The sequence below is a fragment of the Xenopus laevis genome, chromosome 3S (assembly GCF_017654675.1).
Source record: "Xenopus laevis strain J_2021 chromosome 3S, Xenopus_laevis_v10.1, whole genome shotgun sequence".
Taxonomy (NCBI): Eukaryota; Metazoa; Chordata; class Amphibia; order Anura; family Pipidae; genus Xenopus; species Xenopus laevis.
The window spans coordinates 60538744-60551543 of NC_054376.1; the positions used below are offsets into that span (position 1 = coordinate 60538744).

Sequence of the window (12800 nt, forward strand, 5' to 3'; positions counted from 1 at the left end):
GCTCTGCACTATTTTTTAGGCCACTAGCAAGGGTAAGGGATTTTAGGAGAATTCCCTGCAGGCTTTAATGGGAAAAATCAATGTAAAGAGGCTGTGCAAATCTCTGGGTGTTTTGCAGGAGGGATAATTGGTAATGGTGTGCAAGTCTCTAGCTTGGAGAATATTAACCAACATTCAGTATCACTCCCTCCCACTTTTCCACTAACCCTCCCTCCCCTCTCCTCCCTCTTAGGCTGAGCTGGGGCACATATTCAGCTTGCTGTGGTTGGCAAGGGGCGACACCAGGTGACATAGCTGTGTATCCACCTCAAGAGAAATAGAAGACGCGGGGGGGGGCAAACCTTCCAAAGAACAGCTTTGGAGACATAGAGGGAGAAAGGGTGAGAGAAGGAAGAATGTCGCAGAGAGCAGACGCATCCTGCACTGAATCAACTGTGTTACAGCATCAGCACCAGAGCAGAGACGATGAGGCCTGAACTGTGTGTGTGTTCCCATCCACCTGAGGGGAGCGACAGGCAAATGCAGATCAGAGGGGACACAGGCCCTCTGACATCGGCACGGTGAGGGTGAGCAAATTGGAAAGGAGACTTAAGGAATATAGGGATCTGGAGTCTTGAAGGAAAGGCTAATTTGAGGAAACAGAAATAAAAATCTATGAGAAAAAATCTATGAAAACAGTGGTACAAAAACAAGAGCTCATGTAGAATCAGTGTGACAAATGAAATGAGAAAAGAGAATAGAGGATAGAAAACAAGAGAACTGATGAGGAGAATTAGTGGCTGGGGGAGGGGTAGGAATACAGGCAGTATAGGGAGAGAGGAAGCAGAGGAAGAGAACATGAAGACACGAGGATGGAGTGGAAGGAACAGAGGGAAGAGAAATGAAGGGGACACTTGCATAGAATGAAAATATAGGAAAGGATAGCTTTTGTAACAATGAAGAGGTAACTCACAATTTCTTTTTCCTGCATGATGTCTGGACCCAGTAACACAGAGGGAGAAGCTGTTCTATTGGAGGCCTTGTGAGGAAAAGCCATCCTACCCCACAGGGGTGACATGATTGCATTTACCCTGGAGGGAAAAGAAAACCAGACAAGGAGAAATTGGTATGATCCACCAAATAAACCAAATAGAGGCATCGACTACTATTATTTCCAGGTAAGACAAATGGGAGGTTAACCACTGAAACTTGTACTCTATGAGTCTAGGGGAAGGAAAAGGGAGGGAGACAATTCTCGGAGTAGAGGAAATGTATGACAAGACAGCAACCAACCCAAAGTAATAACTAGACATCCAGTCAAGCAGTGACATATCTGAGAAGAAAAGCATATATTTTATTTATTCTAATATATAGTATGCTTATTATTCACATTCACCGACTACTAATTACCTTTTCAAGAACCCGAACTTTACTCTTCAAAGGGCTCCATTAACATTCCAGAGAAAATTTGGAGTTCTGCATAGTCAGCCAGAAGTGTGAATAACATTAAACCAAGATAGGGGTATGTATGGGCGAATACAACATGCTTATTTCTTTGCAGTTTTGCATGTGGTCTATCAAGGAAAGCTAACAGAATAAGGGACATTTCCTAAATTTTCAAATTACCCTACTTGTTTCATGTACATCTTGATACAGTTCCTCTCATTCACAGAAGATTCTGTTCTGCTCCTCTGGATCATTTCATATTCTGCTTAAACAACAGACAATAGAGTTATATATGACTGGGGAGGCACTCTTTCCTGCAATGGCCTGAATCCCAGCATCTAGAATGCATTTCATTCTCTTATATGTTATTTATTGAATGAACCATTCTGCATATCTGCATAATTATATTATGTTCATATACTCAAAATTACAGGTCAGGTTGCTTTTATTTACAAATACTTACTTGCACACTTATCCTAAAACTCTACACAACACTTCCCTACAATTTTCCTGGCTGCTCAGTCTAATATTCTCTCTGAACATTTACTTCCTCATATCTCAATATTTATAAATCAATAGTTCTATACACTCCTTTTGTCTTACCTGTATTGTGCTATTCAGTGATTAATCAAAATGAAATGAACCATGTTGTTATATAGAAAACAAATGGCTTTCTAACTGGAGCAAATGTACATAGTCTAAAGAGCCAAGTGGGATAAAAGAATACTTTTAGTATTCAGATAATATATTAAAATCTTGTGGTTCTGGCTCTGCTACCTAAAATGCTTGCATTTCTATAGGCATATGTAAGTGTCTAGGAGCTCTACTTTCTTTAGTTATTACTGTTCCTCCATTTAAATTGTATTGCTCGGAGTCCTTCTTTGCACCTTTTTATACAAATGGTCACATATAACTAACACATCTAACTGCTTCTTATGGAATCAGCCAATAATCCTTCATCATAGAGCAATGTAATGTATCCATAAAATTAAACCATACATTACTCTGTATGAGTTTTTTTTATATATATTTACTATTATTTGTCCACTACTTGCTGTCTTAGTTTGTCTCTCCTTATTCTACATACACTCTCTTTGAATATGCTTTTAATTTATCTAGCATATGCATATACAGTAAGTATAGCCTATAATTGTTTGGTATACTATATTTTCAAATGTATTCTGTTTACTGTTACTGTAATATCCATTACAGCAAGGCCTAAGACCATACCTCCCAACAAAAGCGCATAGCTCTGCAAACATTTTGGCCACACCCATGTTATGGCCACACACCCTAATTACCATGTCCATTTTACAAAATGTGGCTGGTTATGAAAGTTTGAACAGATTTCTGTGAGTTTTAGGGCCATGTTTTATAGCAGTTTTGCTAATGAAGGTGAAATTGCCATTTAAGCTGTGAGCATCAGTTTCCCCAAGAGACCTGCTTATCTTAAATTGTTACAATTGTATCTTTGCATATCTTAAATTGTTACAAATATATTGAAGTGCAACTGCTCAGTGTTCTGGGCTCTGCCAAAAAGCTTCTTATTTTAATTAAGTTAAGGAGATCAAAGAGAAACTTGGAACAGCTGTCATAGCAAAAAAGGGACAGTTGGGAGATATGTAAAAACCTGTACCAGTGCTATAAAGCATCTATTCAACACTTTATATTAATACATATTACCCTAAAGGGGTGGTTCACGTTCAAGTTAACTTTTAATATGCTATGGAATTGCCAATTTTGGGCAATTTTTCAATTGCTCTTCATTGTTTATTTTTTATGGTTTTTGAATTATTTGCCACCTTCTTCTGACTCTTTCCAGCTTTCAAATGGGGGGTCACTGACCCCATCTAAATACAAATGCTCCGTAAGCAGTGTCGGACTGGCCCACCGGGATACCAGGAAAACTCCCGGTGGGCCCTCATGCTGCTATACTTTTGGCCTATTTCATGACAATTCCCTATTTCTATGAGAAAAAAGAGGCTAAATAGATGAAATAATTCTATTCATATTCCAGTCTTGTATTCAAATTAATGCATGGTTGCTAGGGTAATTTGGACCCTAGCAACCAGATTGCGAAAATTGCAAACCGGAGAGCTGCTGAATAAAAAGCTAATTAACTCAAAAACAACACATAATAAAAAATGAAAACCAATTGCAAATTGACTCAGAATATCACTCTCTAAGTCATACTAAAAGTTAATTTAAAGGCGAACCACCCCTTTAAAATACTGTGTGAATGGGTATTTTGCTAAATGTTTCATATAATATTCAGCCTGCATTTCTGATCTATTGCACATCACGTGACACCAAGGTGACATTGTGCCAGGCATGGCCATACTGTTTCCCTTCAGCTGTTGAATGAATTGACATTGTACAACTCCCATAATAGGTGCTGTGGGACACAGGAACTTTTCATGTTTTCAAGCAATATGTGCCCATTCTGTAGGTCTCATACCCAATTGCCATGCATCCTTGATCCTTTCAGTGTGATATCTGTGGCTTCATTCATACTGGCTGCACTGCCACCTTGACTGGATGACCAGTTATTGGACATACCTGTTAATATGCATTTATACTCGGGGAAAGGTGGTGCTTTAACCTTCATAATATACTAGTGTCACAACTGTAAAATAATATTCTTATGATCTTATACAGTAGTTGCAAACTTATATAGAGAATAATGTACTTCCATTTAAAATAACTCTGAGGAGTTCCTGAACTTGCTAAAGGTGCAAGGCCAAAGGAAAAGTACTTTCATAGAGGCCATGTAACTCTAAGGTGACTTCTAATATCTTTGTATTTAACAGCAGGAGATGTTAACTTTTTAAAAAGTGTGGCGTGATTGAAAATACATCACTAAGCACCAATTATAACTGATAACATCACTAAGATTATCATTTCATGGTTCTTGTGTATTATAACAATGTTATTTACAGGACTTAACACTAACTTTATTATTTTTATGTATAGGTTGTAATCCGTATATAATCCAAGATCTGCATTATCTGCTTTCCTGCCAACCAAAGACTTTCTTCACAGAGACTGTGAGATTTTCTAAAAATGTAACGTCCCTCTTTAAAGAGGGCTGGGACAGGTCGGTTGCAGCTGTGAACAGGGAGGGGGTACAGGGGCATAGGGGGCACAGGCGTTAAGATGCAGATCTCCCCCCAGAGGAGAGTCGCTGCAGAGGAGGCTGGAGGCCTCTCTCTGAATCATGTGCTCTCGTGGGGTGGGGAGGAAAACGGAGCAGGGGGTACGCAGTGGCAGAGCTGGAGAGAGGGAAAGAATCCGAGGGAGAGTCCGTGCTGTTATTGGTCAGCTAGAAGGAATCTTGCGGGACCTCAAGGAAGTGGCCAAAGAACTGAGAGAGGTAAGAAACAGACGCAACCCCCAGCAACTTCACATTTCTGTTGTCTACTTTTATTACAAAATTAGGTTGCACTTTGTTTTATAGGGATGCACAGAATCCACTATTTTGGTATTCGGCCGAATTTTCGATCCTTTGGTTCAGCCAAATCTTGAACCAAATCTGAACCTTAATTTGCATATGCAAATAAGTGCCAGGAAGAATGAAAGAGAAACATTTTTCACTTCCTTGTTTGTGTGATGAAAAGTCTTGCGATTTTAAGTATTTGTATTTGGTTTAAGGGCTGTTTTACCTTTGTTGTGCTTTAGTTTTCCTTTAAAGAGCACAGACGGTATTATTTTTATTATAATTATTATTATGCATTATGCATGAAATGTATGTAATGAAAATATTCCCTCTGGCTTCCTCCTTTAGCTATATAACTTATACTTTGCACTTTTGTCTGCGTCTGGGACAATGTACATTGCAGTATTGCTAGGCTGCTAATGGGCACAGCCAGCATAGGGCCCCTATATATAAAAAGGTGAAGGACACCTGGAAAATGATGCATCACCTAGGGGCCTAATTATTAAAACTCAAATTTTTATGGTTGCGTTTTTAAAGGGGAAAAACTCAAATGTTTAGAGGGGAAAAAAACTTGAATTTTTCGAGATTTTTGAAGATACTCCAGCTAAAACCTGTTAAAATCATGTAGAAGTCAATGTCAGATGGTCTCTTTAACAACTGGAAAATGTTTTATACCAGGAGTGCACGTACTTTGCAAATTCGAGGTCTACTTTAAGTGATGTTGTCCCATTAGGATCTACATACATAAAAGCATTGTTAGCATTCTATTCCATAGAAAATATTACTTAAATATTGATTTATGAGAAAATGTATATTGTTATATTCAACATACAACTATTTCTCATGTACCTTTAATGTAATAAATATCTGAACTAAAAGCATCAGGAGGATGATTTAGACAAGCTATTTGTTGACAGTGTCTTGAGATCTACTGATCACCAGTTAAAGGTCTACTGGTAGAACCCGATCTACCTTTTGGGCACCCCTGGATTCTCGATAGTTTCAGACTGTTTGGTGCTGGTTTTTATTTGATTATCTGATAAATTAGAGTTGTCAAGGCAACAGTTCAATAAAGTCGAGTTTACGGGGGAACAATTTGATAAAGTCATTCAATTTGAATTGACATGCAATTTTGTCACAACTTTATCCCGCTCTGATTTTTTCTAGGAGATTTATTAGTAAATTAAGGGGATTCAGGTTTAGGAGTTTGGTTGAAGTTGCCATCTGCAAGTGGGAAGTGGAGGCTAGGCTCAGAAGAATGGGGGGGGGGGGTGATTATATGTAGAAATAATAGGAAGCTGTGTTGGTATTAACTGGGAATGACCAGTTAAAAATGAATGGGCTGAGAGAGGGCTTATGTGTCCTGGCAGACTTCTGTGCAGAGAATATATTTTAGCCGCTGATCCTGAAGTTACAGGGGCAAATTTACTAACCTCCGAAAATTCGACAGCAACGGCTTCACTCACAGCGCAACACATCGCCATGCGTAGATTCGACAGGACAACACTAATTCACTAAAATCTGATGTTGCGTCCAGGGCGCCGAACGCTGGCAAAGCATTGCTGCACCAAGCAAATCGAAGTTGTGCTAGCGTTGCCTAATTTGCATATAGCGGGAAGTTAAAGTTCAATGGACTTATATATTGCAGCAAATACATTACACTACACAAGCCCAGAAAACCTTAATAAAATGAAATAAAGTTGTTACATTGCCCTACACATGAGCCCAGTGTATAGTTTATGTGCCATATGTTAGGAAATGTAGGGGGGAAGCCAGTTACCCCAAAAACAATTTACACTCTTTTTCAGCCTATCACCCTGAAAAAGGTAAAGACGCTAGTGTTTTTTGGGACTTAGAAAAATTTTCAACTATTTTTTTAGAAACTCCTATCTAATCTGTTGCACTTCGCCTGGTCTGAGGTGGCGAAGGCAAGTTACCCCATCAACCATTAGTAAATCGGTGAAGTACGAAATGATGTCACGCTGGCGAATTTTCACCCGCGTTAGTCACTTCGCCCTTTAGTAAATTTGCCCCGTAGACCCTTCTCCAACACCATCACCAGATGTATAACTGCAAAGGAAGCAGACCATATGGCTGCAGGGGGCCCAGGGGATATAGGGTGCCCCCATAAGATCCAAATTATTGAGCAATTTTAACATATATTGGTAAAACAGGACAACCTTTGGATATGTTGGGGGGCCATAAAATTAACTTGCTGTGAGGCCCAGTAACATCTAGTTATGCCACTGTGTATTACTGTACGCAATATGCCTTACTTGCAATCCCAGAAAAGAGGTAAATTCGAGAGGTGCAAATTGCTTTTACATTTTTTTTTCATTCCCTCTGCATACGGATTGTGTTTTGTGCAAGCACATACAGAGAGCTATATACTCCCAGTTGCCCTTCCCAAAGACTAGTCTGCTGGGCTGATTTCTGATGTAACAGATTGATTATAAGGTGGTAATTTGCCATTGGGTAGGAGATAAAGGATTAATGAAACACTTTTCTCAAAAATTATGATGATAACGCCATAATGTAAAAATATTCTAGATTTAATATTTTTGTCCAGAAACTGCAAATAAAATATTTCTTACATATTTTGTATGGGTACGTTGTCCTGTACATATGTGGGAGAGCCATGAATCACATACAGTATAACCCCTGTTTAATTATCATCACTCAAGTACTTATTGCAAAATCTGTATTCCATATAGCTTATATCTCCTATATCTGTATAGGTATAGGATATCTGTATCTCCTGTACAGAATGGGCATACAGTTACTGAACTTTAAACCTTGAAGACATCATGCCAAAAGACGTCATGTATTAAAATTATGAACCATCCAATGATTCATCAAGGAACTTTAATAAAGGGTGTGATTCCTGCTTCTGTGGAGTACAATAGTGTGGTATAAAGACATCCCATATGAGTGACCCAAACAATCATCTATCTTGAGAAAAACAAGCTTCACAGAAAAAAAGACTTGAATAATTTTTAATAATATTTGTATTATATTTATAATTATTCCATTACTTTTACCATGTTTCCCTACAAGGACTAAATTATGTACTGTGTATTATATTTCTACCATGCCCACCACTGGCTCAAATACCCTAATTGGTAGCAACATCTTACCATTGTCATTAGCCAGATGGACATATTATTTATTTGCACCCACATTCGCCATCTTAAAAAAACAGAATCATACCTTCTAACTAATGTACTCTAGGTAACAGTGCAGCCCTTTAAATTGTCATTTAAAATTCTGCCTTAAATTGGATTGTTTTATTTGCCACTGGTTATGCTTTTATTTTGTCACCCCTGACGCACAGGAGATGACATAGACATTATTATTATTCCATTAATGCAAATGTCATCATTATTATTCCACTTGAAATCACCTTTATCTCAGCTAGGTTCCAAAGAAATCACATAATTAGCGACATCATTTTATTATGTCATGCTTATAACATCAGCATCAGCATTCCAGGGAACGTCCAAACTCATTATTCTAATTTTCTCATTGGATGTTCTCATTGTCTTCATTTTAACTGACCCCATTAAATCCTGGTCTTCCGATTCATTTTCATCCCACTTACCCTATTATAATGCCATTAGTTACTCATATGTCCTGATTCCTGGTCCCTCTCATCCAATCTCACAAAGCTTATGTATGCATATACATTATAATATTTTCCTATAGAACACCATGTTTAACATTTCCAAAACCGACTAAAAAGGACAGAAAAGAGAGCAAGAGTGAAGTACAAATATTTTACAAGCTATAATCAAAGGTCAGTTTATGGTATGACATTTTTAGAACAATGGACATGGCTTCTTCCCACTGACATGCAGAGCTGTGCTAGTGATGTAAATAGTAGCGTGAAAGATGCCAAATGTGTAAGAATAGAAAATATCTAAATTTTTAGCATTTCCTAAATTATTAGGATACAGTCTTTTTACAATAATATTTATTCTTGAAAATTGTGTATGCATTTTTATGTGGGAATTCTTGTGGAAGAACGGATACTTATTTGTGTTTGTTGTAGGTTGTGGAGCAGATAGACAGACTCACTTCGGACTTTGAATTTGAGCTGGACACTGATGATTGGACTCCAGGAACTATAAGCAGTACATCTAGCAGTGAAAAGGGTGGTCCTCTCTGTGACCTGGGGCCTCTGGACTTTCTCAGCTCAGACAGCTGGGAATTCTGCTCCTTCCTTGAAGCTTCAACACCCTCAGACTCTGGAGATGGTTCAGATCGCCCCCCTGACTTCAGACTGCTGAATGGAGGAGCCACCCCTAATGGGCCAGATTCTTCTAGTGAGGAGATTCCTATTGCACCACAGAAACCTCCTCCATCAAAGAATGCAGGCTCCAGGGACAGAGTGAGGTTCAGTGACAAAGTTTTGTATCATGCACTCTGTTGTGATGACAGTGAAGATCCCCCTTTTAGTCACGAGACTCCACGGGACCCCCCTAAGGAAACTGTTCCTTGTGCTGTGCTGAAGAGTAAACCTGGAGGGCTTACTGGAGTCAAAAAGGGGACTAGGAACTGCAGTACCCAGACTGTGTGTGACAAGAGCACCCAAACTGTTCTTCCTTACGTGCCAAAAAAAGGCAAGGATAAACATTAGCAGAAGTTAAGTTGAGAGTGAAAGAAGCATAAGGTGGAGAGGGAACAGGTGGAAAAAAATAATAAAACAGAGAAATTAAGGGAGAAGTGAGCATCAAAATGGAAAAAAGATAATTAAAAAATTAGGTTTTTGGTGAGTGTCAGAATGAGGAGAGAGATCAAGTAAAAAGGTATGAAATGAGCTTTAGTTACACACTAAACATGACTACTTTACAGGCAATACATGGTGCACTTTTTAACCTTTCTAGTGAACTGCTGAGGGGACAGCAGAGTGGGACCAATATAACCCCACTGTGAACTAACTACCCAGCTCCCTCTTCCCTGCTGTGACCTCATAATCCCTGCTGAGACCTCACATGTTTTTGTCCCGTGCCAGCAAAATATTTAACTGCACATCTATATTAGTAAAAGAAAAAAATGAAAATGTAAATATTGTTCATAAATATTTATCTATATACAGGATGGTCGTGTCTTTACGTTTACTGTCAGACAATGAATGGCCTCTGGTAAGAAAATCCTTGCAGATCCAGGGTTCCACCTTAAGGCTGGACCTCATATAAACATTATAGGGTGCGTTTATAGTAATATATTCTAAATAAACAAATTAATATTATGGGGAAATAATAACAGAAGGCTGTTGTTTGTATGAGGTGTTCTATGAATAGAAATGCTATTTCAGGTACTTTGGCAATGAAATGTAATTTTTACAATTCATAATTATAATGTATAATTAGGTTTGTACTGACGTACATCTTTGCAGGATGGGAAAACTAAGGTATATAAACATCACTGGCTAGATTTAGAGTATACATGGAGCATTGACTCTGCTACTCGCAGTCTGAGTTTTTGTTTTTAAAGATCCATTGATCTGCAATGAAATGTATGGCTTCTGCTCGCATGCCTTCAGCCTTAGGACTATGGGACATGGGGAGGTTTGTTTGCCATATGCCATCAGATAAGTGGACGTACATCAGTGAAAACACACTGTAAAGGCCATAGAAAAATCTTGATCAGGATGGTTCAAATTTGCTGCAGTGTGCCTACTTCAATGCAGAAATTCCACTACATTTGCATTCTGTAGAGAAAACTGTGTTCACCCAATGGTAACATCACTTAATGGTCGATCTCTTTCTGGTGTGTATGAGCTCATTTGAAATTAAAAACATTACTTTATTTTAGGGCAAGATACCACAAAAGACAGTAAAGGGATTAAAACCAGATCCACGGCATAAAACAGCCAACCTACTAGATACAGATTAGACACTAACCTTTAGAAAATGGTTAATTAAAAATATATTATTTGTAGCATTGTCTGCCTATACATCAAGAGCTACATTATGAGAATCCATGAAACCAGTTAATGAGCAACAAACATGAGTGATCTGACCATCAGCCTGATAATGATAACCCATTAAATGTCCACTAACATCATTTGAATTGACAAAACAAGCAAACAAATATTGCAGCAGCATTCTAGTTTTATTGCAAAGTGCTTTCCATCAATTATAATGTGTTCTTCTAAGTTTAAACAAAGCCCTGCCCAGGCTACAGTATTTCCAGGGGACCTCGACCCAAAAACAAATGTATTTCTATACATCTTTCCACTATACAGTGGTTTTTAAGTTATTTGTAAATGTAATTGCAAACGAAAGCAGTCAGCTTTAAATCAATGATTGTTTTAAAAAGCTGCCGACAAAGATTTATTCTTACTTGCAATAATCATGACATTCCAGAAAGACTAGAAATCAAGTTTTGGGGATTTTGCTGGGCTAGCTGATATGGGATAGTTTATTGTAGAACTCTAGTCATTTGCTGAATTGATATTGTGTAAATTATAAAGATAAAGATCATCATGTTCAGTCCCTGGGAAGAAATAGATCTTCTTGTATCCCATTTTACAGAGAAAATGTGTCCTAATATGGTTCATACATTATTGACTGTACTGTTCCCTCATAAATGATGGAAGGAAAAGGGAGGGAGAGGGTGACAAATGCAAATAATATGAGATAAAAAGCTAAAGAAAAGTGAAGGGAAAAAAATAAAATCAGAACCATAACTACACAATTTAAATAGCAGGTAAGATGTTCTCAGTTCAAGCACAACTTTCTAAGAATCCCTTAGCTATAAAGTAACCACTAGTAACTTACAAGAAATCATAAAATTAACATTACTGAGGTGTTGATTCAGTTTAGAATTTGGCCAAACCTGTGCCTTTTTCAGCAGGAAGTGCTTGGTCAAACTGAATCGGAACTCAAAACTAGTCGATTGCGAAGGTTTTTCTGTGTGCTATGCAGTTCTTTTTAACCCTTCCATTTGTTCGGACTCAGCTAAATGCTTCATCCCAAAAAGGGGATGTGTGGAGCAGTGTTGAGGACAATAATATATTTTGAAATGCAATCATTACTAGAAGGTAAGCTAGGCTAAGGATGTTTTCTTGTAAATCATGATGAAAGGACACGTCCATCGAGTTCAACCTTTTTTCTTTCTTTTTTTTTTAAACTACCTATCTGCCAGTTGATCCAGAGGAAGGCAAAAAAAAACCCATCTGAAGCCTCTCCAGTTTGCCTTAGAGGGGGAAAAATTCCTTCCTGACTCCAAAATGGCAATCGGTCTAGTCCCTGGATCAACTTGGACTATGAGCTGTTTCCCATAACCCTGTATTCCCTCTCTTGCTAAAAAGCTATCCAACCCCTTCTTAAAGCTATCTAATGTATCAGCCTGTACAACTGATTCAGGGAGAGAATTCCACATCTTCACAGCTCTCACTGTAAAAAACCCCTTCCGAATATTTAGGCGGAACCTCTTTTCTTCTAATCGGAATGGGTGACCTTGTGTCAGCTGGAAAGACCTACTGGTAAATAAAGCATTAGAGAGATTATTATAGGATCCCCTTTATACATAGTCATCATATCACCCCTTAAGCGCCTCTTCTCCAGCATGAACATCCCCAATTTGGCCAGTCTTTCCTCATAGCTAAGATTTTCAATACCTTTTACCAGTTTAGTTGCCCTTCTCTGTACCCTCTCTAATACAATAATGTCCGGTTTGAGTGATGGAGACCAAAACTGTACAGCATATTCTAGATGGGGCCTTACAAGTGCTCTATACAGTGGAAGAATGACCCCTTCCTCCCTTGACTCTATGCCCCTTTTAAAGGAGAAGGAAAGCCCCAGGGCGCAAAACCCCTCCCCCCCTCCCCTGTGTTGCCCCCCCTCCCTCCTCCCCCCTGGCCTACCTGTCCCCCTGGGCAAATGCCCCTAACTTGTTACTCACCCTTCTGCGCAGGTCCTGTCCACGGAGT

The 12800-nt window shown here is 38.6% G+C and overlaps 1 protein-coding gene across 2 annotated transcripts; it reads left to right on the forward strand.

The window, feature by feature from the left end:
* Positions 1-203: 203 nt before the first annotated feature.
* insyn1.S (inhibitory synaptic factor 1 S homeolog) lies at positions 204-10112 on the forward strand. 2 transcript variants are annotated; one of them, XM_018255587.2, is made up of 4 exons: positions 204-566; positions 986-1157; positions 4399-4798; positions 8913-10112. In XM_018255587.2, exons 3-4 carry the CDS (start codon positions 4643-4645, stop codon positions 9498-9500), a joined length of 744 nt encoding a protein of 247 aa, XP_018111076.1. In that variant the 5' UTR covers positions 204-566; positions 986-1157; positions 4399-4642; the 3' UTR covers positions 9501-10112. The 2 variants fall into 2 exon arrangements, with proteins under 2 accessions (XP_018111076.1, XP_018111077.1); XM_018255588.2 differs by having other exon boundaries at positions 204-560.
* Positions 10113-12800: the final 2688 nt, after the last annotated feature.

Coding starts and splice junctions, on each gene's coding strand:
- insyn1.S (XM_018255587.2), top strand. CDS start 4,643: ATGTGCTCTCGTGGGGTGGGGAGGAAAACGGAGCAGGGGGTACGCAGT. Junction 4,799..8,912: donor TGGCCAAAGAACTGAGAGAG/GTAAGAAACAGA, acceptor TGTTTGTTGTAG/GTTGTGGAGCAGATAGACAG.